Raw genomic sequence first — 26,994 nt, forward strand, 5'->3', positions numbered from 1 at the left:
ACGACTGCAGATCTCCTTGATCACGTCGTTGATGACTGGTTCGGGGGTCGGAGACCGTGAACGTTGCGCGTCGGATGGTATCTGCATGGTTGATGTCGATAAAGAGGGTCTTGCGATGGTCTTGGTTGCGGTTGCAATACCTTGCCTGGGTCGTAGAAAGTGGCCGGTTGGTGTAGAGAGACCGTGATCGTATAGGAGCTCGCGGGATTATATGGTGTCGGGGAGAGACGTGTGACTGAACAAGGTCGCCATCCATCGGTTTGAATGAGGAGTGACCGCACAAAAGCTCACATCTCGACTTTCACCCGAATCAAAACGCCTGCGGTTTACCTCGCGCTCGCACTGGTGAAAGCGATAGCCTAGATACATCGCGGGAATGGATGTCGTGCGATTTACGCTTTTCTGGAAGAACTTGGTATATACTGCGTACCTGATGCCATGTATTCGTCCCGGGTGACCAGTGTAGCAGTTGAAGGTCAATATATATGATATACTCAAGGTAAATCTTGTAAGGAGCGGAGGCTGAGTTCCACACCCATCCGATTTGGTGATGAGACGTCAGGTCGGACGATGTGCATCATTTGTACGGATAGCTTGTACATATGTGAAAAGCTTGTTTGATGTTTGTCTCCAAACAGTGAATCATGAATGTTCCATCGATGTCCAATCTGGCTTGCTGTCAGGCGAGCTCTTTGCGCCCTTCACACCTTCAGTGCAAGGACGAGGCGTCGGAATCGAGTGAAACTTGAAACAATTGACTGTGAATGGATACAGACAAGTACAGCAATGCTTCAATCATTCAATCATTCTTGTCTCTTCATTGTGGGCAGATGACAGACCTGGAGGAAGAGGGAGAGATTTGCTTACTCAGCTTACTCCGCCAAGCCAAACCCTGGCGTCCTTCCGCTCAGAGCTCCCACCAGCTTCTTCAATCAAACCTTGTGCCTTGATTTCTGCCACCGGCATCCTTTCACGGTTGAAGAAGGCTCGCAAACTAGCGCCGCTCCTTCTTTTCGCATCGCCATTCCTTGCGAATATACGGGATCGTGATGGCAAACTTCAGCTGTCAGCTGTCGCACCTGCCAGAAGCTGTCAAACATGGAAGGAACAACATTGCACATGCACGCTGATATCCGCCGAACAGTCTTCGCCAAAAACGTCGGACTAGTGCGCTCCTCGTACGATAAGCAAAAGCAGAGAACAATGGGGACGTCGCATGCATAGCCTTGCTAGCTATCATGCCTCGGTATGAGATGATGCCCCTTTTCGAAAGTCAGGCGCGCGCGGAACCCTTTCAATGAACGGTATCGTAAACTATTGATCAGACATACATGCGCAGTCGCAAACATACTTAGAAGCAATAACAGCAAACACCCACGTCTTCCAGTCGTCGCTGTGGTGTTGGATCGACTGTACGCTCGACGGGTCAAGAGCTCCACCAAATCACTGGGTACCTGCATCCGTCGGCAATTCCGCCGAGAGAAGGCGAACCCCGACCACTGCTTGCCGCGTGCACAACCCGGAGATTTTCAGGGCCAATTGGCTAGAAGAAAATGCCCACCATGCATGGGTTTCATGATGCCAAAATTAGATGGCAACGGTCTAAGATCGTATTCTAGACGAAGCTGTCCTTAGCTTCTCGGTGAGAGTAACCGCAACCCCACACCTTCCATGCTCCATCCTACATCGTATACAGAACACGAACTTAGTCGCCGCAACGGGCACTATGGCAGCCTTTCCCGTATGCGCATTGATCATGCGCCGTTTAAGAAGCCCCGTACCGCTACCCTTTAATAGCATTGCGCATTCTAGAGGCCTTATATACCGCTGCTCGGCGCAACGGTCTTCACCATCATCATTTGACATTCGTTTAGTCCTTCGTTAGAACATCCAAACATATTAATTATGAGGAGAATCCAACTAATCAGCCTCGCGCTGCTTGCCCCGAGTTGTCAAGCCTACGTCTGGCCCAGCAAGTACGACCAGCTCGATGACCTACTGTATCTGCAATCTGGATACATCAGGAACGGAGAACTCTCAGATCGTACGTACCTGTTTCCCTCAGTACATACCGCTTAGGACTTACACAACAACAGAGGTCCAGACCTGCTCATTCGGCGCTCGCCAACCAGGCATCCAAAAGGCCGCAGAATGGGTGCGAACGAACTTCCACGACGCCGTCACCCACGATGCCTCAACGGGAATTGGAGGCTTGGACGCCTCGATTCAATACGAACTCGACAGACCAGAAAATCTCGGTGCCGCGTTTAACAACACCCTATCCGATATGGCCAGTTCAGTCAACATCCGGAGCTCCGCAGCCGACGTTTTGGCTTTGTCATTGGTCATGTCTGTGGCTCGTTGCGCTGACATGCGCGTGCCTCTACGACTGGGCCGCAAGGACGCGGCAGAGGCTGGCATCAAAGGCGTGCCGGAAGCGCATACCGACCTCGACACCACAAGGAAGAGATTTGAAACTGCCAGTTTGACGGAGAAGGAGATGATCACTTTGATTGCTTGTGGTCACAGCATTGGTGGTGTTCACTCAGTCGATCACCCGGAGATCGTTTCCGGTCCCGTCACCGCCGAGAACAAGGCGACTTTCGATACAACCAGCGGAGAGATGGACAACGCTGTGGTAACGGAGTACCTCAACAACTCCACAGCGAATCCCTTGGTCGTCAACGCCAACAACACTTTGAACTCCGACAAGCGCATCTTCCTTGCCGACGACAACGCGACTATGCGCAAGCTTGCAGACAAGGCTTACTTCAAATCGCAGTGTGAAGCTGCATTCGAGAAACTGATTCACCTCGTGCCAGGAGATGTCACACTAACGGAGCCCATGGAGCCAGCCGATATTCGTCCTTACATCACAACATACCAACTCAAGGACGGAGCAGTCGAGTTAACAGGACGTCTTCGTGTCCGAACCACACCAGTCACCGGCCGCGACGGCGACACACTCACAGCTTCTCTCATTCCAGTTTCGCGCAATGGCAGCGCAACCACCGAGATCGTCGCCAACCGCGCTACCTACAAGTTAGGAACGTCCTCTGGATACCTAGACGAAGTGTTCCAGTGGTTCGAATTCACCCAGACACTCAACGCGACCGATGTCTTCGACTCCTTCACCATCCGCGTCAACGACAAGACCTACGACAACGGCGGCACAGGCAGCTATCCCATCAACCCCGACGTCCTCTACCAAGAAGCGCAATCATGCACAGCCAAGGACACCACAACAGGCGAGTGGAAGATGACCATCACCGCAGCCGTTTCCAAGTCCCTCCTCCAGACCGGTGCTACACCACAGCTCAACGTCTCGAAGAAGACCAAGGTCCAGGGCCTTGTTATTCCTCGTCTTACGCCAACGATTGTCGAGATGAAGCCCGCGGGCAAGGAGACTGCCGAGTATGTGTATTACACTGCGACGACGGTTCTGAGTGAGAGGGGCCTTGATCCTACGTTTGATATTGAGGTTGGGGAGTCGAAGGTGGAGTTTGTTAATGCGAATGCGCTTACGCAGCAGGAGTGTGCGGCTTTGTAGATACCCATAGTTAATGAACATTTTCAATTTCTTCAACCACCAAGTCTCTCACAGCTACGACAAGATGTGCCTCGAACGGATGCAAGAGACTACATAGGGTAAGTCAATGTCGCCATAACGCCTTGCTACAATTGGAAACCGCTACTCCCGCTCACAACCCTAGCTCGATAGCAGCTTCCTCGATCTGCATCTCTGTCTTGTACAGCTCCCCTTCAGTCTCGACACCTTCCCTTATCTGCTCGGCCCAAGCCAGATGATCTTCGTATTCGACGCAGAAATCGGGATCTGTCAGCCACCAATCGATTAAGACCTCGTCAACACCGTTTTCGATGGCAGGAAAATCATCATCGTATGAGAACCTGAATAATTGATCATCGGGGTTGACAGGATTTATGCGAAAGCAATCGAGTTGAAGCTGCAGAATGATCTGGTGCAGTGGTGAACGAGCTCCAAAAGACCGCGCAAGAAGTCCTAGGTATATACCGACTTCGTGTGCGTTGTCCGATGATTTGAAGATTGCTTTTGCGAAGTCGATTTTCAATCCTGGTATGGAGGTTCCTGGAGATGCGACACTTCTCTCTTTCGTAGATCCTGATATGAAAGGGAGTACAACACCGCCAAAATCGTCATCGACGAGGAATTCGCTCATGTTGAATCCGCGCTTCATGAGCGTCTCCACAGAGAGTTCATGAATGAAGTATTTCTTTGGTATCTCCCATTCGAAAATATACTCGTATCGCAGTCGCCTGGAGTTCTTCATCTTAAATTTCTCGGCTAAATCCTCCGCGTGATGATAGGCATACTCGTCTGCATACGGCACGTAGAAGAACGCGATCCAGATCTGGCTCGCGTCTTCTCCGTCCTTGTAACATTTGTTGAAGGCGCGCCTGAGGGTATCAATCATGCGGCTGCTGACAGAGACAAGGGCAGTCGGCTTCGTTGTGTGAAGAACCAAATGATTGATGAACTCAGGGAGAAGGTCGTCGCCTAATGGACGTGCTTGCCCTGGACCTTTGCCAGAAATGAGGCCGCCAGCGCTGATGTGCGAGTAGCATCGATAAAAGTAAGATCCGCGATCGTTCATTCTGATGTATACTGCATGCGGAGGAGAAACGCTGGGAGATCTATTTGCGAGCAACTGTGAATTTGTTCCCCGCACGAGCAGGGTTGGTGGTATCATCCAGCACCCTGCCTGATTTCGGAGCTACCTAGTTATCGTTATTCCCGGAGCCGCTCCAGAAGTCATATACGCATCGTCTTTGTAGCATCAACAACAATGCGCATGCAATAATGGACGCATTTTCCCGATGGAAGCAATATGATCGGAATACAAATAGTGCAGTCAAGTGGCCTACTCGATGGCACTGCTAGAGGGGTTTAGCGCGAGATCACGGTGCTCAGTAGTATGCGATATATCAACACACATCCCACACTGACAATCCTTATGGCACACGATTTTCTTGAACATCTATGAGACCAAGCCGAGCTCTAAGTCTTCCTAGTCATCTACTAATACATCATCCCCACCGCCCACACCAGGAACGCCGAACCATGCAACCCAACTCTACAACTTCGAAGACAGCTTCCCGCTCTTTTGCGCCGTGTAGGTGGCGATGAGATCCATCAAAGCTGGGCTAAGTACATCGTATGTCTGCAGACCCTCCTTCCGGAACTTCTCTCGTACGGCGTCCATCTCCTTCGGATTGAAACCCTGCTCGATGATGCTGCTGACGAAGGCGGCGAACTGCGGCTCCTGCCATCCCTTCTTGTCACTGAGTTCAACGTGGACGAAGTCAAGGCCCTTGAATGGGTGGTCGACGACGATGCGACCGAAGAGGTGGACGCCGCATTGCTTGCAGGCATTGCGCTGGATGGCCGCTGATTCGTCGATGATGTGCAGCTTGTCGCCGTTGGCAGTGACGGAGACGTTGTCCTTTGGAATGACGCCAACGACGGAGAAGAGCGCGCCCTTTGGCTTCCAGCATTTCGAGCAGCCGCAGGCGTGGTTGTGCGCGACGTTGCCAGCGAGGGTAACTTCGACCTTCTTGGTGGGGCAATGGCAGTAGAGCTTGCCGCCGGAAAAGTTGGGATCGCCCTTCTTGATACCGTTGTCGATGGCGGGGTGGATGGACGGCATTATGAACGCTAATTTATCGATGATTTACTTGTCGAAAGAGGTGGTTGTTTGAGGTTATCTGGAGGGTGACAAAGTCGCAGATACTCAGGTACCTAGGCGCACACTATATACGGGTCCTGCGTTCCACATCGAGACTATCACCCCCTCACGGGACTGCGCAACCGATCAAGAAAGAACCGCCCCAATATGTGGTGCGACCGCACGCAATACTGATGGTATTGTGGATTGGAGGTGCGGAGCCGCATAACGTTGCCGCTTTAGGTCACTCGGCCCTTCCCCGCCTCGCTTTGGAGATTGCCGCGATACAGCTGCCTGCCCTTTGGAGGCGATGCAGATGTTCATATTCACTGCATTTCGCAAACATGAAGAGACGATCCGTCACTACAGCTTCGAGACGAGACCGACGCTCTGATGAGCATTGCATTCGGTGGTGGTGTTGCACGTGCGAAGTAGAGGATGCCTCGCATCGGCGCCCGGCAAGACCCTGACTATGTTCGCAGTGGGAAAACAGTAGCCAAGAGCGGTAGTCCGCCAAAAGAGCACATCCAAAGACACCAAAGCTTGTACATCTGTCGATCCAAACTTCCATCCTGTATACCGACTGCTCGCATAGCCGTACCCACCAAAAGCCCACCAAGACAGACAGAAACCACCGCCGCCTCCCAGCGAGCACCCAAGAAGACCAGCGGTGCATAAAATGTCCAGAAAACGACGGCCACCGCAACAGTCCACAGCGCACGTCTCCTACCCAACTCAATCGGAATGGTACGCCGGCCACGGGCTCGATCGCCGGCTTCGTCGCGAAAGTCTTGGGCATGAATCGTTGTGCCGATGATACCAAGTGTGACCAGAAAGATCCATTGCCATGCTGCGTAGCTCATCGTAGTATCCGGGCCAAGGGCGATGCTTAGAGCGCCGCTGAAAGGGCAGATGAGGCCAAGAGCACAGATGGCATTGCGCGAGATGCCGCTGTAGTCGCTTCCGCCCACATCGTGGTACAAGGTGTTGAAGACAACCCATGCGACGTAAATTGGCACTACATTGGACTGGTAACTGACAAGTGCAAGTGCCAGGTACGCAGCAATCATCAGATTCGTAGTCTGTGCTGCATTGATTCTTCCTGTTGGGATTGGACGCCAGGGCTTGTTGATTGCGTCTTCTTGGACTGAGGATTCATGACGCTGGTTTTGCAGGCAGCATGGCAACAGCATCAGCCAAAGCCACGTCAAGGTTGTTGGTACTCTTCGCAACACCGCGAGACCGTCTTGGGATGGTAAACCCAAAGCTGGGCCGGAAAGAGTGGCGAGCACGCCAAAAACAGCGGGAGGGATGACCACATCTTTTAGGTTGTCGCACGTGAAGAGGATCAAGGTGTGGGCATGATACAGGATCTTCTCTGCGGCCCTTGATGGGCTTGCGACGACTTTGGATATGGGGTGATGTTCGATGTACGTAGAGACATCCATCCTCTCACTCATGGCTGACGACGTCCCCTCCATGGCAGATAAAGTGTATGCAAATTGAATAGGGTAAAGAGGTTGATGTTAGGACTTCCACCAGGATGAGTTGCTGTGTGTATGCCCTTCATAGCTTCTTTGTTCGTCTCTTACAGCACATCTCAGCGAACGCGGGCAAATATTGTCACTCCAGGACTGGATACAGCTTGCTATTGGCTCGCATGCCAGAATCAATACTGCTCGTGCATCCCACGTGTAGCGGAAAGATGAATGAGTGGTACGGTACCATTAGTATTTTGCATCACATCCTGCTTACATGCCTTATCTCGATGCAAGCCCTGCTGTTCGTGTACATCACTCCCTCTATCCAGCCTCGAACATTGCCGTCGCATACTTATCGCACGGTAAACCGGCATCTGGCGACGAACTTGTGAAAATTAAAGCTTTACAAGTGGTTGTTCATGTTGCGTCCCTGTTACGCCCGGCAGGGTGCATATAGATAGCTAAGCGACGTTGTCCGCCTTGTTTTGAATGAACCTTCGGCTAGCAGGTGGAAAGATTGGGTTTCTGGCCATCGTGGGCCTGAGCTATGTAGCGCCATCCTGCGAAGAGAAGGGATCTAATGGAAGATGATGATTCGCATCTTAATGTGTGTTGCTAACGTCCAGAACGCATGTACGCGACATCCACGCTGTGGGCTTTGCTGGTGAACAAGATCGATCCTGTAACTTCATGCATTGGGTACGGGCTTCTTGGTGTCCAGCTTTGGTTCTGATAGCAGCAGTGAGGCCAATCAATGGCCCAGTATTTCGGTAGGTGATCAGTGATCCAGGCAATCTTTCTTGGTGCTGCTGCCCAGCTTGGTCGACAGACGCTCCGTACCGCCCGCGTTCATCGAAGGCGCTGTGTTGTATACGCCATACCACGATGCATTCTGTTCGTCATATCTGGTGAAATTGTCTTGGCTCCTGACAAGTAGCATCGTTACGGCAAGATGCCAGGGTCATGAGTCTTTGATGGCCAGAGAGATGTTGGAAGCGGCCGTTGGCAATTATGGGGTTAGCCGAAATGTCGCAGAACTCTCTCTCAATGCTCTCCCGTTAGCTATGTAGACACTGCTACCAGAGCGGTATGTGCAATAGAATTGTAGAGCCATAGTCCAGACGTGACAATGTGACATGCTGATGCCGCGGAAGAATGCATCCGCGAAGGTAAGGAGTCCTAGCATAGTGCCACCGCATGCGCGCGAAGCCTCCGCCCGTGACCTGCCATATGTGCTTCGCAATCTTACCCTGTCGATACGGATGCTTGCTATACAGTCCTGTATCTTGCGGACGCGTCGTGAAGATGTTGTTTTGATCGAGTCCTGAAGGGTGGAAACTGCAATGATGCGCGCGAGGACGGGGCCACCTTGGCAAAGCGGCACGGGCCTCAGCCAACGTGCCTATCCGAGGTCGCACCTGCCGTGTCTGCTCGCGCACCCCACTCAACTCATCTCTACATCAATCCTTCGTTCGACATGCATGGGTCCTTGTAACTGCTTCGCTGGAATTCCATTGCCATTATGCTTCGAAAGCGTACGACAGGTTCACCGCGCGGGAGGCACCATTGTACCTTCGTCATCCGTCGGCAGCTGTGAACGTGGCCAGCGGCTATCACACTACCAGAGCCGGGGAAGTGATCCTTTGAGTAGGATCGAGACCTCCTTCAACGCGTGCTAATGCACGACTGGAAGCTCGCATTGGAGCCGTTCGCCCAATATCAGTGTATGCGGACTTTTGGCCTACTCACTCGTACATGAGCGTACATTTGCGATCAACTCTTGACTGTAAAAGGGCCAGCTAACCTCGTCCTTGATCCCATCTCGATCTTTCCACCGATCTCTCGACCATGAAGCTCATCGCGGCGATAGCATGTGGCACCGTTGCCGCCACCGTGAGGGTGTCGGCTCAAGATACGTTCGAAGCACCTGATTTCAATGTAACCGAAGCGCTCATCCAGAATGGGGTCAACGTTTCCGCAATGCCTGAATTGGCGCGATTGGCCACCCGATCGTCTTCAAGCGGCTGCTCCGTCGCAGTAAGTTTTGGCGCTGTGCTTCTCCGCAGCATGAGCTAATTCCCGCGACAGTGTGGCTCGCTCGAAGTCGTCTTCGGTAAAGAAAAGACTGCACGTGGTCAAAATGCCGAATACTGGTCGAACCAACAAGCCGCCGTTGTGCCGTATTGCACCTTTACTCCCAAGGTCACTCTTGAAGTGTCATCCTTGGTATTGATATCTCGCCTTACCCAGTGCCCCTTTGCGGTGAAGAGTGGTGGGCATGCCGCGTTTCCAGGTGCTTCCAGTATCCATGGAGGCATTACGGTTGACTTGAAAGACTTCACCGTGCGCAAGCTGTCTGCGGATAAGAAGACTGTTGCTATTGGGCCAGGTAACCGGTGGATAGATGCATACCGGTATCTCACACCGTACAACTTAACGATAGTCGGTGGCCGAGTACGTTCAATCCAAACGCGAGACTACTCTCCATGAAGTGCGCTCACATCTTTTAGGCCGCACACGTCGGTGTTGGGGGTCTAACTCTAGGTGGAGGCATCAGCGACTTGACAAACGAATACGGTCTTGCCTGCGACAATGTCGCGTCCTACGAAGTCGTTACCGCGTCTGGCGTTATCGTCAACGCGTCTCCCAGTCGCTACCCCGATCTATACTGGGCCCTACGTGGTGGCGGAAATAACTTCGGCATTGTCACAACCTTCCACTATGAGACTATTGTACAACCACCCATGTGGGGTGGCATGCGTATCCACGACCCCAGCACCACTCCCGCATTGATCACTGCTTTTGAGAATGCCATCAATAATGCCGACGAAGATACGAAGCTCGCACACGTAGTGTCATTTACAACATACGATACTTACCAGCTCGCATTTACCGAACTCGAATACCTCCTCCCAGTCGACCTCTCGAACCCTCCCGAAATCGCCAGGGAGTATCTCAGCATCCCATTCATGCAAGACAAGACGAGCAACAGTACCCTCGAAGATCTGACGCCACACCGAAGCGACGATATGCCATCTGGTTTTCGCACCTCCATGTGGTCTGCGTCATTCAAAATGAGCGCTGAGCTCATTCAAAAGATGACCGACAGATTCTTTGAGGTGGCACCTGGTCTGCCTGCCGTCTCCGTGAACATTGCATTCCAAGCGTTTTCCAAGCCAGCGCTACAAGCGATGCAAAAGAAAGGTGGTAACGCCCTCGGCTTATACCCTGAGAACGGCCCGTTCTTTCATGTCTTGGTGTATATGGCGTGGAACGAGTCTAGCGACGACACAACGATGATGAAGGCTGCCCAGTCCTATATTGAGACGTCCAAGGGCATGGCTAGGGAACTGGGTGTCGATAACGAGTACTACTATATGCCGTACAGCAGCGGATATGAGCCTGTGGTTTCTGGATATGGAGAGGAGAACATGGCGAGACTAAGGGCTGTATCGAAAAGGTATGACCCGATGCAAGTTTTCCAGAACCTGCAACCAGGGTACTTTAAGCTTGATGGGAAAGCACCGCTTGGTGCGAGTATTTAGACAGCGCGCATGAAGCGAGCTGTCAAGACTCAATACTTTAGGGTTCTGCGGCGTTTGCATTTGTCTGGCTGAGGCTATTCCGGTGGCTAACAAGGGTGAGGCATCCAACGTCGGCGGAAGACCTTCATCCCTTGCAAAAAGAATTGGATGTGCACCTGCCCATGTGCGCTGGATGTTGCGCACGAGCGTAACCCAAGCATTCAACTTCGACTGTGTACGGGAATCTGATCTGAAGGCAAACTGAAAGTTTCGTGGAGAACTTGCGGACAGGCCCGCCCGTCCGCAGACTGCGCCGCATGGCATGCACGATCAATCAATACCTGCATCTAATGTTCAGCATTCAGCCGGCATGATAATAGGTTTTGACTCGATGATGCAAGAACGAATGTATTGTGTATGTGGACCATGTTGTCTAAGTGAGTGTTGAACGCTTCTCTTCGGAGTGCGTATACCCGAGCGTCTCTTAGTTACCCTATCCCCTGCTGACTCCACAGCACCATTTCGCAAGCCCTCTTGATCTTAGCTAGAACCGCGTTTCCCATAGCAGATGGTCTTAAGCAGCTTCGTCGATAGTGATGACACCATCGCCGTTCGTGTCATGCCTTTGACAAGTCAACGTCACACCCAATAGCAACAAGAAGGATCTCAGCACTTACTCGTTAAACCACTTGACCCATACCTCACTATCTCCCTCGACCGCCATATACTTCAGATAGCGGTCCAGAGTGATACTGCCCGTACCCTCTATGTCAGCTTCCATGAAAGCCGTGGTAGTAGCGTCCGAACGATCAGCGAATTCGAATGCCTCGGGAAGGTCCCGTTTCCTGTGACGACAGCCGCCCTTGCAGGCGCAGCAGAATACGTTGCATTGTCCGTATCCGCAGCATGGTGTAGCCGGAGTGCCATCTGCACATTTATAGTCGATGGCACCGTCACAGCACGCGGCGGAGGCCAAAGGAAGGAGAACGGCGAGGCATGCCATCCAGGACAATGACAACATCGTGACTTAGGAGTTGTAGATTGTGAATAGAGATATGTAGGTGTAACAACGATGTTTTTGGGGTGCAGAGTGATTCTGGTCTTTGTGGTGGAAACCGAGCTCAACGACGAACGAAGAGCTTTATGTATCTTCCAGAGTTGGGATCGCCGTGATGTTAGTATCTTGCAGCGACAAGTCAAACACCTAGGTAGCCCCACGCGACAATTTTTCGTTCAAAGTAGATTGTATTTAATTTGTTGCTTTGCAGCGACAACTTTGAACAGTCGGCACGTTGGTACTTCATTTGGAGTAAATTGTGTTTACTTCATGACTTTGCAGCAATGACCTTAGCCGTCAGCACGATAGTACTTCATCTGCAGTCTTCTGTTGGTACATGTAAACAGTGTAAGACCTCATTTGAATAGTAGTACACACAGGAGTAGCACAGTAAGCTATCCGAATGGGATGTCGGTGTTGCAGGTAGCTTCATCTGACGCAACATGATCATCGTGTGGCAGCACTAGACGTCCACGGGTATTCTGAATCCATCGAGTTTGTGTTACAAACAACGGCATACATATATATGAGGATATGTACCTATGAGGCGCAGGCCCCCCGCAGCCTGCTCGCGATTGGGTGGGTTGGATAATTGTGGGGCTCGGGGGCAGCACTGGACGTTCATCTCAAAATCTGCTTGCATACCTGGGTATTAGCCTGCGATGCGGACCATATGCCTACAAATTGTGCTAACATTCAACATCCGCGGAACGTCAACTCCAAACGATTCTTCCCATCGATGGGAAAGAAGAACTGCATAACCACGCTGATGTCGTAGACAGCGAGAAGATATCTAATGCGAACCGAACGCCTTCCATGATTCTCCTCACCTGCAAAGACGCAAGGCGACAGGACATGTGATACGCTTGTCTGGAGCCTACCAAACACGCTTCCCTAGCTTCGCGCATCGCACGCCAGGGTCTTCTCACGTAGCCTATGTCGTCATTGAGTGCAGTCATCCTTCTGCTACATCAAGCGTGGCGCCTCTCACATGTCAGGCACAGCAGTAAGGAACGATAGACGTTCGAATCCGCATGGTGATCGAACAAGGCCGAAAAGGTTCCTGCCCCAAGGTAGCATCCGCGCGTGACCAGAATCTGAGTCTACTCCAACGAGAGCTTCGCAATCTGTCCAGATCAGCATTCAAGACAGCCGTACCCCTCTTCCTCACCCTCACTACCATTGTCGTCATACCACCTCTTTTGTCTCAACCCCCAACTCCCCCAGCCCCATCCTCATACCACCCACGCATTCTACCCCAGCGCCTGCAGCCCAATAAACCGACCCTAACCACGCGTACCTGGCGCCTTCGCACATCTCAGGAACCGAACCCATGTCTGGCAGAAAAGCCAGTTGCGATTGGCTCAGCGCAATGTTTGATGTCGAAACAGACATGGAGGCGGCGCAGCATGCGGCGGCGCATGAACGTCGGGGGCTATTTTTGCAATCGACGGGAGGAAGGAAGGAAGCGATGGCGCGATGGGATGGGGGCCATAAGGCTGGCGCTGGCGCGGCGGCGGTACCTGAGACTAGGCGGCAATACGAGACTTGGCCCCTAGGGAGAGGTCTTGAGATGGTAGTCGCATTTGCCGTTTTGGCGAGGGGAAGATGGGGGGGTTCGTCTTACGGATTACAAATGCGTGTCGGAGGGCGCCGTCTTCGTATGTTTGCTATCGATTTTCATCAGCCGCGGGATCAGGTGCGATGGTGCTTTGACCGGTGGTCATGCATCGAACCAGTGGCTTGACGCCTTGGACGACAATCTGATGGCTCAGCCCTGTGAACGCGGTGCTGCGCCTCACCCACTACCACCCACCGAACGACAGCTTCCCGCAACACGCGGACATGCGACAAACCACCGCGCATCGACCACCGAACACCTACCTCGACGACCAAGCCATTGCCCAATCACTTTCACTTTTTCTGCCAGTACCTGCGACCAGCGTAGCCCTGTCCAGCTCAGCGACGTACCCATCAATACTCGGCTACTGCCCCATAGCAGGCGAAGATTGACCACCAAAGTCCACAGTTGGGCAGGGCCGCTATGACTCCTCGGGGGCAGGACCCCAGCAAGCGAGGTCGACACGTTGACATTTGCACCGGACTACATTAGAAAATACTAAAGTATTGGACTGTGGGGAAGCATATCGGATCGGGTGGTTGGGATGAGGTTGGGTTCGGACGAGGGTGAATATTGGCGCTGGCGGCTGTTCTGTGTGAGTTCGACGAAGACGGGAATCCAGCTAGACACGTTGGCCAGCAAGACCAGCCTCGCCGGATGGGCAAAGGGCAGCTCCTGGTAAATGCGGGGGAGCTGGTGAGCTGGCAATACAGCTTGCGCACTGCTTTTGTCCTGAAACACTGACACGGGCAGCTCCGACGATGCAGGAGCGTGATGATATGGTTGATTCGAGACCGGCGTGCTGTGGGTTTCGTGCAGGTACTCGTTCTGGTTGACCGGTGAGGCTGCAATGCATGCGCGCTGCACCTACTACGACGTGGACTAGAGGGTTAGCTGCATATTGACCGGTGACAATGGAGTCGCGGCCTGCTCCACTGGAGAATAAGAATATGCATATCATATGCAATCGACAATTATCCATGATGGAGTCGCGCATTCGTTGAACTGTCGTTGTTGTGCTGGTCTGGCCAGTTACAATGGTATCCTGATTATAGACAGGGTGGGGCTGGGGGCTGGCTGGAGTGCGGTTACCGGCATCACCCACGGTGTCTGGGGATGTGCAGTCGGGAACGTCCTTGATCAGAACAGATAGCTGCCGCGATATTGGGACAGTTGTCAATGCGCGATAAAGATGGAGAAGTGTTCTGGATTGTAGATGTCGCTATCAGGTCTGGCTAGTATGAGGGGTTGGCGGGGCCTTTGGGCTGGACAGTGCGAAGTGCAGCTCATCAATTCTCCATCTCTCCTGAGGTTTGCAGTCTACTCTTTCCACCATCGCTCGATGACAAACATGTGCTGACGATATGTGACGTCCGATATTGGTAACTCGGTCGTTCTGCGGCGGACGCGCAATAACGTTCGTACATTCTCGTTCGATCTTCGTGTCGCGGGAAGAAGCGAGACAGTTGCTATTATCGTGAGGCTCCTACTATTGAGATCCTTCGAATTGTGGCAATATCGCCGTTGGCTTCAGGGTTGTATTTTTGGTAGTGGCGAGAATTTCTATTGAGTTCTGGTTGTGGCAGACGGCGCTGAGGATCGAGCACAGCCGGCGAGGCCGCTGCCTATCTGCCGGCTGCCGTTCTGCGCAAGTACCCCGCAACACCACATTCCATCGCTACCAGCCATCCAGATCGCTCTTAGTAATCTCCTACCAAGGCAGCCATCACAGTAGACATATTCTCGAACACCACCGATCACGGTACCTCCGTCGCCCGCCCCCAACTTGGCAGACCCTTGACTTCCATCGTCCCGTGTGAGATTCCAAGATTCCTGCCTGGACCCTGACGTCTGCCATCATTGCCCCGCATCGCAACCTTGGAATCCTCCCTGACGAAGATCAGAATTCTGCCGTCGTGAACCTTGACGATAAGACGTCATGGGCGACGACCCCCAGCATCCCGACTGTCATCAGAAACATCCGACCAGGGCCCCAGTCCAGCTGACGATGATGTCGTCCTGGTTTCATTCGGGGGCTGAGGTCATGTATGTAAGAAAGTGGCTTTGTGGCTCAGTATTGCACATTTGAAATCAACCGCGACGAAATGACATCTTTGCGCAACCTTGGAATACACTAGCCGTTGCGCAAATGCAAGTCTCACTTTGATACTCCAGGAGGGTGTATCGAAACCCACTTACCTCGCCGGGCGATAAGGGAGGGTGCTTGCGACGCCAGGCAGACATCAGGGTCCATTCGCACACACGCGCGGAAATCTTGGTAACGAGGGTGTTCACGCACTCGTATCCGGCGCCGGCGATCAATATATTCCTGGCCACATGATGGGAAACTTGGCTAGAGATAAGACAAGGTGTTGCTGGCTGCCCTGGGGTCTGATTGGTTGTGTCTCAGGCGTAACAAAGGGAAGAGCCAGAGGGGAGCAGCCGAGGTGTGTGTCTTGTAGGAGTCATTGTTGGTTCGAGAGGTCTTGTGTGTGACTGTTTCAGAGTAGCGTGGTTCTGTGGGATTCTGTGTGTGTGGAGCAAGACTTGCGCTATCGGAGCGCATCTTGTCGCATTCAGTCGCAAAGGTATGTCCAGGCTGTCGTAGAAGTGATGTTAGCATTATTTTTGGTATTGTGGCAAAGTCACTTCATGATGGCACAGTGATGTTGAGTGATGAGGAGATGTCTCCATTATTAGCCATCTAGCCAGACCCTCTAGTCTAAGCCCATTAACGTCATTCCAAGATTCCTCCGCATCATCCAGGGTCCATTACCCTGGAGCGCATCATCCATTCCCTCCTCAAACACCGCAAAGGTGGAGGCATGCAACTGTGATCCTTTGCAGGTATCATTCCACCGTCGTTCCTCCAGCACCCAATAGCATGTATAAGCAACGCATAAACAAGGCGTGCGATAAAGCATGTATGAACGTGTGTTTGGCGGTGGCGCGCACCGGCGCGGAGCTTTTGCAGCGTCCGCCCGCGGATGTCGTCGTGGGGGGATCGGAGCGGTTGACCGCGTGGCCGCTAGGCCTCGTAGCCGTAGATGGTATTGTGGGTATCGTATTACTCAATAAGTCGTAGTTCATAAGGCGCAAAGAAAGTCTTCAAGTCATCATTCATCGGTAGTAGCCAGACGACCGGTGCTCGCGGATGTCGCGTGATGATGGCTCGCGGACCTCGACAGCGTAGTGCTCAGCAGCTCGGCGCTGCTTAGCCACTTCCTCCTCGTAGAGCGACCCGCGCTTGGAGTTGGGAGTGTTGCTGATCTCGGCAAGTGGACGCTTCGGCCGGCTGGTGGAGTGCTGTGGCCAGTCGACGATTTCGCTGTTGCGTCGTGATGACGACCTCTTGGTCTTTGGCTCTTGCTCGACCTTGACGGAGTGGCTTCTTCGGGGAGAGGCGGGTGCTGTGCGGGGTGCAACGTAGTAGCTGCGGTCCATGGAGACGAACGGCTTGCGGGATCGGTGACGGATGCTGCGCTCAATGGCCTTGAGGAGGCTGCAGACCTCGATGTAGCCGGCGGGGATCTCTACACGGACGAGCTTGTTGTCTTCCTCGACAGTTGAGTAGGTGGCTCCATCGGACTTCTGGTAGATGTAGCGAGCGACCTGCTGAGCGAGACTGTGGCCGACATCGCAGAGCTGCTCGTGGTTGCGGTGGACTTCGTAGGGGTTGTGGCAGTAAGCACACTTCCTGGCGTGCATCTCAAAGTGGTAGGCGGCCCAGCTCTCAGCGGTGTTGACGGGGCGGGAGAAGGAGTCGACTGGGTCCTCGTAGAAGCCGACCACGCGCTCCTTCTTGGCCGTGGAAGGCCGTGAGTGAACGATGGTAGGCTGGTTTGTGCGTGCGGAAGGCATTTTGGGCGACGAAGGGGGTGAGCTCTTCAGGATGGACTTGGGGTAAGCCGTTGTGACGTTGTTGCCAAGGTACGGAATGGTAGCGAAGTCACTCCCGGGTGGGAGGGTGATGTTGGTGTGGTGTTGTTGAGCGTTGGTTGACTTTGGTCGTTATGGGAAGGCGAAGACTGGTTGTTATGTAGATAGCAGGTCGTCGTCGTTTGGAGTGAGTTGGTATGAATGGAGGGGCCATGGTGGGTGCGGGTGCCATGGAATATATGTCTTGTCTCTGTACAGAGGCCGCATGCCCAGGGTGTGGGTGGAAGCCTGAGCTAGGCCAGGGTTGCCTGCGCCCATCAGCAGGGCTAGGTTAGCTGCTCCTAGTGCCCAGACTGGGGGGGCCATGGCCGGCTAGCGAGGGCGGTGACTTGAAATGTTCCTTTCGATCCGTGCATGACGACGATGTCTTGGGAACCGCCGCTAGACGCATGTTTCGTCAGTCAGAGGGCCGCCAACGGCCGCTGCTCGAGGGCGCTGTCATTGGCGATGGTGAGCTGTCGCTTCGCCCACTGCTGTCGGAAAATGGGTCCAGCAGTGCCAGCACCCGCCGCACCGACTCCTGGCGCCCGTCAACGTGTCCAGTCGGGCAGAGAGAACACCTATGCTGTCTCTCCAACGAGGTCGGCCGCTTCCGTGGATGGAGTCTGATTGTTCGACGCTGCGCCTCATGTCGCTGGCCGCGTTCGCAGGGTGTTGAGGGGTGGGCGGGTGGTCGCTGCCTGTTTCTCGAGGCATCAGCCACACCCAATCCGGCCTAGACTTGTTTTCTCCCCACCATCGATTTCTCATTTGCGCAGCACTCCCACAATCTCACCGCTACACAGGTTCGCGCATAGCCACAACCTCCCGCAACCCATCTGTCAACTAATGCACAGCGCAGAGTGGCTGTTGAAGCCCTTGTGCGACTGTGCGAATCGCTGCGAATTTGCACTCTACGTGGCTGGCATGCTACAGACCGGCGGCTGCAACCACGACAAGACCCGCAATACCTCACTTAGGGCTGTGCTAAAGGGTCTACGCCCTTCAATGTGCGCCAGTCGAGGGCGCCGAACATGCAAATTGTTTGCGTGTCTGCGAAAGACTCATCAGACACCCTGTTACTCGACGCTTGCCGAACAACGTGCATAGCGCTACGCACCCACCGATTTATTAGCTCTTCTCATTCTGGTTGACCGGAGTTTGGCACCTCGTCATTCGTCAATTGGGCTCTCTGGTGACTCTTTTCACTATCGGCGCGTTGGTACAGCAGTTCGCGCCCACCCCACCGAGCTGAGCAGGCCCTGGTTACCAATGTATCCTTCGGTGTACAGCGGAAGTGTTTCATCACGAGAAACACGTGGACGGGCCCCGAATAGTCATGTTTCACACCTGGCTGTCGCTCGATTTTACCAACGGTGAGTCAATGTGCCCCGTTTGGCACTTCTCGGTGTCTCTCTTGGCGCTTTCCTATGACTCCGACTGCGACTCGACAGTCGGCTCGCCCCGTATGTCGGAGCAAGCCATCAAACTGCCAGTCCCGCTTGTAGGCATCTTCTAGTGGCACATGATCAAGTCACTGGCCTTGGCCGGAGATTTAATGGCTTCTAGCGCCATGTCGCTCATCATGACAGCCGCAAACACCGGTTCGTCGGCTCTGCACCGCCACACAATGCCGCTAGTTACACGATAGAAACTCCAGTCGTCATTCTCCCATCTCGTAAGCTCCTCCATGCCATACCAAGACCCTCTTCCAAGGCTACCATGCATGGCGACCAGAAGCCACTAGCATCCGATATCCAGAAATACGCCATACCATGGCGCCACAGAGGCGTCTTACGAAGCCTAGGAATTACGGCATCGTTGTCTCCACATGTCGTACTTCGGAGGATGGAACGCTCCGTCTCTCCTTGTGAACTGTCTCAGTTGCCTTGCCGGAATCAAGCTTCGATGCGCACGCCGCCGGAGTATCCTTCCACTGCTTCATTCTCCTAACATGCCCAAGCATCTTCCGTTATTTGTGATCAGCTGATATGAGTAGGTCTGCCGTAGTCTGGATCAAGCCCTCGGTGAATCTGCGTTACCAGAGACTAGGCAACAAGTCGCCGTCATAGCTAAGGATGAGGTACCAGGCGATGGATATCGTCGGAATGCCGGCGTGCCCCATAATCCAGTCGGCTAGCGTGACCTCTCGCTCACTCAATGCTCTTAGAAGCTGGCCTTGACATGTGTCTTCGCGTTCAACGTACCTCGTGACATTAGCAAGTGTATGTCCGTTAGCATCTCAAAGTGTGGAGTCGTATGCAGTATTGGTTCGACTGATTAATAACACTGTCTAGCCGCATTTGAACTGACAAGTGCAGGAGGGTCCAGATAAGATCGTGGGACCACGCGAAGCGGGTCAGTCACGTGCGCACCCTTTCATCCGCGCGACATCACGTACCACTTGACTTTCGGACGTGGCGCTTACTAAATCGACTGGATACTGGCGATAGAGGCGATCAATTCGGCAATACTTCGCGATTCTCTTATCTTGTCCAGATCTGAAGCTGACTTGTTCCCGTAGTAAGCGGCAATGCTTACCAAGTTCACCGGTTGCTGGGCCTTTCATCAGCACAAACCTGTTCTCTAGAACAACGAACACGGTGAACGGCAGCTCCAGGTCAGCTGAAATTGACTTCGCGACATGCGGGCGTTGTGACGATCTCCATGCAGACCAGTAGTGTCGAGCTCGAAATAGGGGTCCTCAATCGCCATCGCGTCCGGCATCACCCTTGCGTTTGGCAAAAGAAACTACTGTCGCGCCAGCGTCGATTGTAGATGAACAGCGAACACTCAATACCTGATCAGCTTGTTGCTGACATGTACACGCAAAGCTTCCACGGGGACCGTCAGCCGCTGACTACCCCACAAACTGGCGGTCTCGCCGTTTCCGTTAATGGGGATGTGCATCGAGCTGCTTGCTTTTCAAACTCAATCGCGCTCCAGACAGTCGGAGATTTCTTTTGCAGATCCCGCGATGATCGGAGCAAAGTCGCGCAACGTGAACTACAACCACCATTTTCAAGCCTCAAAGCACTGCAACAACCACACAATGCACAGAAGATGCAAGAGAAGACCTACGTCCCCAAGATGATACGGTGAATTGATACCCAAGGCTGAGACACATGACCGCGCGTTTCAGCGGAACGGTAAGCCTTAGCCTGTTCCTGGGCTAGTTTGCGATCTGTGCTTCCACACCTCACACCGCTTTTCAGCGAAACTTTGCAGGAGCGCAGCGACCGCATTTTTGCTTGAAATACCAGACATCCCTTCTATTCTCCTAATTCTTTCTTTTCTAGAACACCTTGCCCTTGACCGGTTGCTTGAAAGGAAAACGACGTTGCGAAACAGAAAGAGAAGAGGAAATGCCACCCCGAAGCGTGTGTTTGAATGTGTTTACGTCCAGTCTTGGCGATGGCAATGGAGCGGTGAACACTGGTCGACATTCCATAATGGACAGGAGGGATAGCGCGCAGAGTGGTATGTTGGAGTCCTTTTCGAAGTTGCAATTGTGCACCTTGAAATCGCTATTGCGATGCATGCTAACTTTGCAAACCAGACATTCCGAGACGGTCCTCTGACGGCTCTGTCGCATCGCAAGCCACACCACCAGCAACCACCTCACCACTCCCTGCATTCAACCGACCCGAACTCTTCCATTCCCTGCGTCCCATGGCCAGCACCGAAAGTCTGAACGGCGCATTCAACAGCAAACGTAAGTTCAGACTCCTATCTCCAGCTCCCATGTGGCGCGATGCAGGAACCCGATTTGATTCGCTGGGCTGCATTAGTGCGCATGTGGCGCTCCACTTTATCCCACAATTATCGCCGGCCGCCTTACTGGCCTCGCACTACAACACCACTTCACTTCATACAAAGTTCGTCGTTAGAGATGTCGGACTAACATGCAACAGCGTGCACAACATGCTCCGGCGAACCTGCACGCCGCCGCTGCTCCCGCTGCAAGGCAGCCTACTACTGCGACCGCAACTGCCAAAAGTCAGACTGGAAGACCCACCGCAACGTCTGCGAACCCATCACCCAGACTTACTCCGCACCTGCCACACCCAACTTCTCAAACCCCACCAGCCCCACGAACGAGTCTTGAAGATGCGACTGCCACGCCGCCGAACGTAATGAACGCTGGAGGAGTCAATAGAGCAGAGGCGCTGCTGCGAATGGAACGACGGACGGATGTGATATCAACAGCAATCACCTGCTACGAACTAATGATACGAATCGACTGGACTTGGGAAAACTGGACTGAGGCGTTTTTTTGTTCTTTGTTGTTCGTTTGATTGATGAAGGTGTTTTTGGGTGTTATTACATTTAGAAAGAGCGAAAGCATTCAGTTGCACTGCATAGCGAAACTAGCGAAATCATACTCATTCTTAGCTGTTTTGGAATATGGGACTTTTTTTGCGCTTTGCGATGTTTGTGATGGTTGACGGATCAAATTGCAGTCTTCGGAAGCATCGCTTCGCTTTCTCCGGTGCTTTACCAGGCTTTACGAGGCTTTACGAGATTCATTCCTTTCGGCGCATTCGTTGTGTATCTGACTCGCCCTCAAATATATACGCTCACCGCTCCTTTTCACGGAGTCTCTATCTCAGGCATACGTGGCGCATTCCTTGGTGCACTGTTCATGCAGCACCGTTGTTGCGGTAGATGTTGCATTCATGTCCTGATATGCTATGTAGCCGACTACCCAGTCTCCCAACGCCACGCGCGCCTTTTCCGACTGCCTCTGTATGTTGCTCGCTGGGGTCGGTCGAATCCATAGGTCGTTTGGTTACACGATTGTGATCTCCTGTTCAACGATATCTCCTATCTCATGTTCATGAAGGCTCTCAAACATGCCAATCCTTCGTACGATGCCTGGCCCAGCCGGGATTAAAATGAGACCTCGACAGACTTGCACGCGATCGTTATCCACTGTATGCCAACAGTGTCGTAGCGGCAGAAGTACTAAACCGACAAACATCGGCCATTAGAGTTGTTTGCCAGAAGTTAATAGGGTTGGTGAGAACTCACGAACGGTTAAAGGGACACTGCCGAATTCTTTGTAATCCCAGAAAAAGGTCGCTTGTGCCACTGAGCGCCGGCTGGAATCTACGATTTTGGTGGCTCGGTCAAAATAGGTTTTATAGAACCTTCGCAAGGGTGGTTCTGTCATACCACTATCACCATGGATGAGCGTAACCATCGGGTTGTCCTCCAAAAAGTCCTCCCTAGGTGTTACTGCAATGCTGGCAATTATGATCTTTCCATATATCTTGATAGATGCGTAGACCACTTCTCCATATGGAACTTGAGCGTTCTTAGGGAGTACTACCGCCGATACAACGTTGCAACAGTCTTCTTCTACTTTGTCATACACCGGAAAGATCCCATTAACGGAAGCCCAAGACCACGACGGTGCTCTGTATGGGCTGCCGGCATGTCGTTCTTGTGAATTGATGTCTGACGTCCAACACAGCTGCTTGATGAGATTGTATCGCCAGAGACCTGCATAGTAATGCCCGAGGACCGCAGAAAACGTTTCTGCCAGAGCTGCGATGGCAGGCAACTTGTCGCTTTGTAGGGATATGCTTCGACACGAATAATCTTCAACGATCTGGGACCACTCCAAAAGAGCTTCCTCTGGGTCGGTGCTAAGCTGGGAGATCAACTTCGGCACTGGATCAAACCAGGGATCCACGTTTAATGAGTCGTTCAAACTCATCATACTTGATGCACATCGCCACTCTAACGTATGCTTAGTGTAGGCCAGTATTCGACTAGCCACCATCTGTTCCTGTAATGCCCATGCCCGTGTACTCAGTGGGTTGACATGTTTGAGAATAGACGAACGTTCAACATACGGCCGAGCGATGATGCTCCCGAATCGATTCGGCGCTATTCGGAACGGTATTCGCGCGTTAGGAGCTCTGACTTCGTCACGATGTGCAAGAAAGCCGTGGGTCGCGTCGCTTGCACTGGAAGCCAGGATCGTAATATAAGCATTGCTATATATTTTCGCCATGGACCCGATCTCGCGGGCTTTGTCTTCCGCGTCATCTTGAATTATACATAGCGCGTCTACCTAGTATGGTTTCATTAGACATCCCTAGGTACGACAGGATGGGAGTACCCAACATACCCAAAGATAGCGAATAGAGAGTGCACGCGTGACAAGGACAGCATCCTTGATAGTTTGAGGTAGATCATTGAAGTCCATGTGCTGCATCAACGTCTCGATAGTGTCCGACCGCAGTTGCATTTGCGACCCAGATCCCCAACAATATGACAATGCCACGAATTTGTCGAAAGCTCCGTTCGTATCACAGATCCTTGCTGTCGTTACATCTATGAGACGTGTAGGGAGAGGAGAATCGATTTGCTGAGGACAGCATGGATGTTGAACGCAATCCCTAATCCACCTCGAGATCTGGGAAGACGTTTTCGATGGCGTCACATCTCGGTCCACATCTCGAGCGGTGACTTGTTGGGCGGCAAAATCATCGTGTTCCGTGAAGGCTTCAAGTTCTATGAAGTTCTTAGGCTCCTCGACTTTTCTAAGGCAACATCTGTAGAAGTTACTGCCTGGTGGCATGATGACACGCTTGTGGTCTGCGCTCAAACTCATTTCATAGGTCTGCGTAGACATCTCAAGCCAAGGAAAGTCTCGGTCGACCAACGAACACCACGTGCATCCAGTCCTGCTGCCTGCTTGAAGGTTCTCTTGAGTCATCTAATTTAATTGCTAGGTCAGCAACGCTGCAATCATTCGGTTGGCATTCTTGGGATTGTCGTAATCGCAATCCAAAAACCCTTCGTATCGTGGGAGTCATAGCATAGTATCCGCATACAGCACTCACGCTGTATTTGAACTCAATAATATCACCACGCCCCAGCTTCTCAAACCCCTCTGTATCAAAGCAGTTTACCCAGCAAAACTCGCAAACCAACGCCCGCACACGCTCGAGCGGCTCCGGTTCGCGCACCATCGTGACGGTAGGTAGCACAACGCGATCTGCGCACGGTGTAGTTATAGTTGGTGTGCCATCGTCGAATAAGTCGGGGTGGACGGCGAGAGGCGCGATGAGAAAGGAAGGCTGAACACAATCTTGCGGGGTTTTGAAGTTCGGGCGCGACTCACGTGAGATGTAGCGCTGCCTGATGCGCCATGCATCCGCATGTGGAAAGTGGCGTGTTCAGCAGCTACGTATGAGTATGTCAGATTTAAGCGTCAATACCATCGCGCAAGGACAAGTTTCCGTTCTGCGATTGTTATGAAGCAAATCTTGTACAAAGAAGCGCGGTGATATGGGAAAATAAGTGGACTAGTTGAAATCTCATTAGCATCGAGATTGAATGTCGTTCTTTGTTCAAATATGGCGGAGCAGCACGACTGAGGCGGAAGACATGTGGTAAGGCTGAGACAGCACACACGTGCCGCCCAGACAACATGACCATGCGGTAGTGGTCTGCCAGATGAGGGTATGACAAGGCTGAGGCAGCCAACCCATAGGCATGACAGTATGCATCGTTCAGTCGACACTACTACCCTTATGGGCTTCGCAGAATGAGTGCGCGCATATCATGCATTGTCGATCAGAATGTACTATGGTGTTCCTACACAACCTGGCCGTACGGTGCCCCACCATCAAGCTTAAAGTATCCCGGCTGCAAGTCCTGGAACACCCCACTCGGATCGTATTTTTTCGAGACCTTGTTCAGCCTAGCCACGTTTTCCGCGCCGTAGCCCGAGATGACAGGCTGGTAAGGACTACTATACGGCATGTACATGTAGTCATTATACGCACCCAGCTCCTTCGCCATGGCAACCGATGCGCTCAGGAAGTCTTGCGCTGCTTTTAAGACCACCTTGTCATCCTTCTCGTCCGTCCAAGACAGGTAGAACAGGGCGTGGAATAGAGGGCCGTCTTCTGGCCGAAGACCCAGCGCATTGCCGCCCTTTTTCTGCATGGCTGCAATGGCGGGTTTGCTGAAGGCTTGAAACGTGACACTGGGCGAACCAACGGGGATACCCGGCGCGATCTCGAAAAGATGGTCTGTCATACGCTTCATCAACTCTGTGTTTAACTTGAAGGACTGGGACCACATAGTCGTGCGGAAGCCGTCTGGCATGCTTTGGCTGAGACCAGGGGTTGTGTCGGCCAGACTGCAATTACGGGTGTTGTCGGTGAGTGGAGGCAATGCGAGGTATTCCTTCAGTATAGCGGGTGGGTTCGCTGGGTCGACCGGCTCGAAATACTCGTACTCAGTCGATGCAATCTTGACGCCACGAGAGTAAGCGACGGCAACAAAGTGGGCGGCCTTGGTATCGGTCTCAGCTGCCTCAACTGTGTTTCCAAACGCGTCGAACAGGGCAGGCGCGTAAGTTGCGTTGTACTGGCGTTTGCTCGCAAACATAAGACCTTGAGGTAGGGTTTCGTAGTTGAACGCCGTGATCACGCCGAAGTTGTTTCCGCCGCCGCGAAGGGCCCAATAAAGGTCTGGGAAAGTCTTTTGGCTCACAGTCAGGATGATACCCGAAGCGGTGACGAGCTCATATGAGGCAATGTTGTCACAAGCTAAGCCGTACTCGTTGGTGTGGTGACTGATACCTCCGCCGAGCGTGAGTCCGCCGACTCCGACATATGCCGCCTATTTGGCATCAGTAACGAACTCAAGGTATTGAATTTGATCATTCAACTTACTCGTCCACCAACAATGGCAAGATCGTAGGGCGTCAGGTAGTCGTAAACCTCCTTCCATCGGTTCCCAGGGCCAACGGTAAAAGTCTTCTTATCCGTAGAGAGTTTCTTTTGGTTCAGGTTGACCATATCGACAGTGATGCCACCTTCAATGCTAGATGCGCCGGGGAAGGCCGTATGGCCTCCGCTCTTGACTGCGAAGGGACATGTTGTGAGACGTGCGATCAGTACTAGGCTCGAGACATCTAGGGCGGTACTAGGCTTGAACGTGCAATGAGGTTCTACTTCGAGCTGCTGTATAGACCAGTACGTTGTTGGCGCAGCGCTGGATACCTTGGCCGCTCCAAAAACGAGCTTGAGGGAGTTGCACTTTCCGAAGCTAATTAGCGGAAGATGGGTAAGATTGGGTAAATGAGACCTACGGCAATGGAGCAGCCCTTCAAGGAAGATCTGGCCGCCAGACCAGCCAAGTCGGGGATGGTAGACACGTTGATGCCGTTGTCAATAAGAGCCTCCGTCACCTTGAAGTCAGCCGGCTCGAAGACATCCTGAGTTGATGCTCCAGCTGCCAACGCAAGAGCGCAAACGCATGGTTGATGGAAAAGCTTCATGGCCACTGGATACAGAGCCGCGCACCCAAGGGATTAAGATCGGAACTTGTGCGGCCTAGATGTGAAGGGACAGGCCATCGATCGCAGAAGACAAGCCTTTTGTAGTCGTATCCAAACCCGCGGGGCCCCCAGGGCGAGTAATGAGACGGCTATTACGGGTCTAGAAACGCCGTTGCGCGTTTTCTAGGCGATGTGCAGCGCGTGTTAGTGAGATCATATAAGCTGTCCAATCGCGAAGGTTCAGATCGTTACTTATGTAGGTGGCAGGCGGCAGGCCGCGAACCGAAATGCCCACAGTATGCAAGTCGCACATATTGCCTCGCGGAAGTAAGGAGCAAGCACAGTCCCTGCAGGATCCTGTACCTAGATGGTGCG

At 52.8% G+C, this 26,994-nt stretch overlaps 6 protein-coding genes across 6 annotated transcripts; 2 read left to right on the forward strand and 4 right to left on the reverse strand.

Moving 5' to 3' along the window:
• Positions 1 to 1,905: 1,905 nt before the first annotated feature.
• J4E90_007960 (uncharacterized protein) lies at positions 1,906 to 3,550 on the forward strand (the record flags this gene model as incomplete). Its single annotated transcript, XM_051437490.1, has 2 exons — positions 1,906 to 2,044; positions 2,097 to 3,550. The coding sequence occupies 2 exons, from the start codon at positions 1,906 to 1,908 to the stop codon at positions 3,548 to 3,550; spliced, it is 1,593 nt and encodes a 530-aa protein (XP_051288301.1).
• A 151-nt stretch (positions 3,551 to 3,701) lies between these two features.
• J4E90_007961 (uncharacterized protein) lies at positions 3,702 to 4,634 on the reverse strand (the record flags this gene model as incomplete). Its single annotated transcript, XM_051437491.1, has 1 exon — positions 3,702 to 4,634. The coding sequence occupies one exon, from the start codon at positions 4,632 to 4,634 to the stop codon at positions 3,702 to 3,704; it is 933 nt and encodes a 310-aa protein (XP_051288302.1).
• Positions 4,635 to 5,114: 480 nt separating this feature from the next.
• J4E90_007962 (uncharacterized protein) lies at positions 5,115 to 5,687 on the reverse strand (the record flags this gene model as incomplete). The annotated part of the gene is made up of 1 exon (XM_051437492.1): positions 5,115 to 5,687. The coding sequence occupies one exon, from the start codon at positions 5,685 to 5,687 to the stop codon at positions 5,115 to 5,117; it is 573 nt and encodes a 190-aa protein (XP_051288303.1).
• Positions 5,688 to 9,034: 3,347 nt separating this feature from the next.
• J4E90_007963 (uncharacterized protein) lies at positions 9,035 to 10,731 on the forward strand (the record flags this gene model as incomplete). The annotated part of the gene is made up of 3 exons (XM_051437493.1): positions 9,035 to 9,223; positions 9,275 to 9,640; positions 9,697 to 10,731. 3 exons carry the CDS (start codon positions 9,035 to 9,037, stop codon positions 10,729 to 10,731), a joined length of 1,590 nt encoding a protein of 529 aa, XP_051288304.1.
• A 5,777-nt stretch (positions 10,732 to 16,508) lies between these two features.
• J4E90_007964 (uncharacterized protein) lies at positions 16,509 to 17,249 on the reverse strand (the record flags this gene model as incomplete). The annotated part of the gene is made up of 1 exon (XM_051437494.1): positions 16,509 to 17,249. The coding sequence occupies one exon, from the start codon at positions 17,247 to 17,249 to the stop codon at positions 16,509 to 16,511; it is 741 nt and encodes a 246-aa protein (XP_051288305.1).
• A 7,674-nt stretch (positions 17,250 to 24,923) lies between these two features.
• On the reverse strand, positions 24,924 to 26,619 carry J4E90_007965 (uncharacterized protein; the record flags this gene model as incomplete). Its single annotated transcript, XM_051437495.1, has 3 exons — positions 24,924 to 25,958; positions 26,012 to 26,377; positions 26,431 to 26,619. 3 exons carry the CDS (start codon positions 26,617 to 26,619, stop codon positions 24,924 to 24,926), a joined length of 1,590 nt encoding a protein of 529 aa, XP_051288306.1.
• Positions 26,620 to 26,994: the final 375 nt, after the last annotated feature.

The sequence above is a fragment of the Alternaria incomplexa genome (assembly GCF_024043165.1).
Source record: "Alternaria incomplexa strain BMP 0042 chromosome Unknown scaffold_12, whole genome shotgun sequence".
In the NCBI taxonomy this organism is placed as follows: Eukaryota; Fungi; Ascomycota; class Dothideomycetes; order Pleosporales; family Pleosporaceae; genus Alternaria; species Alternaria incomplexa.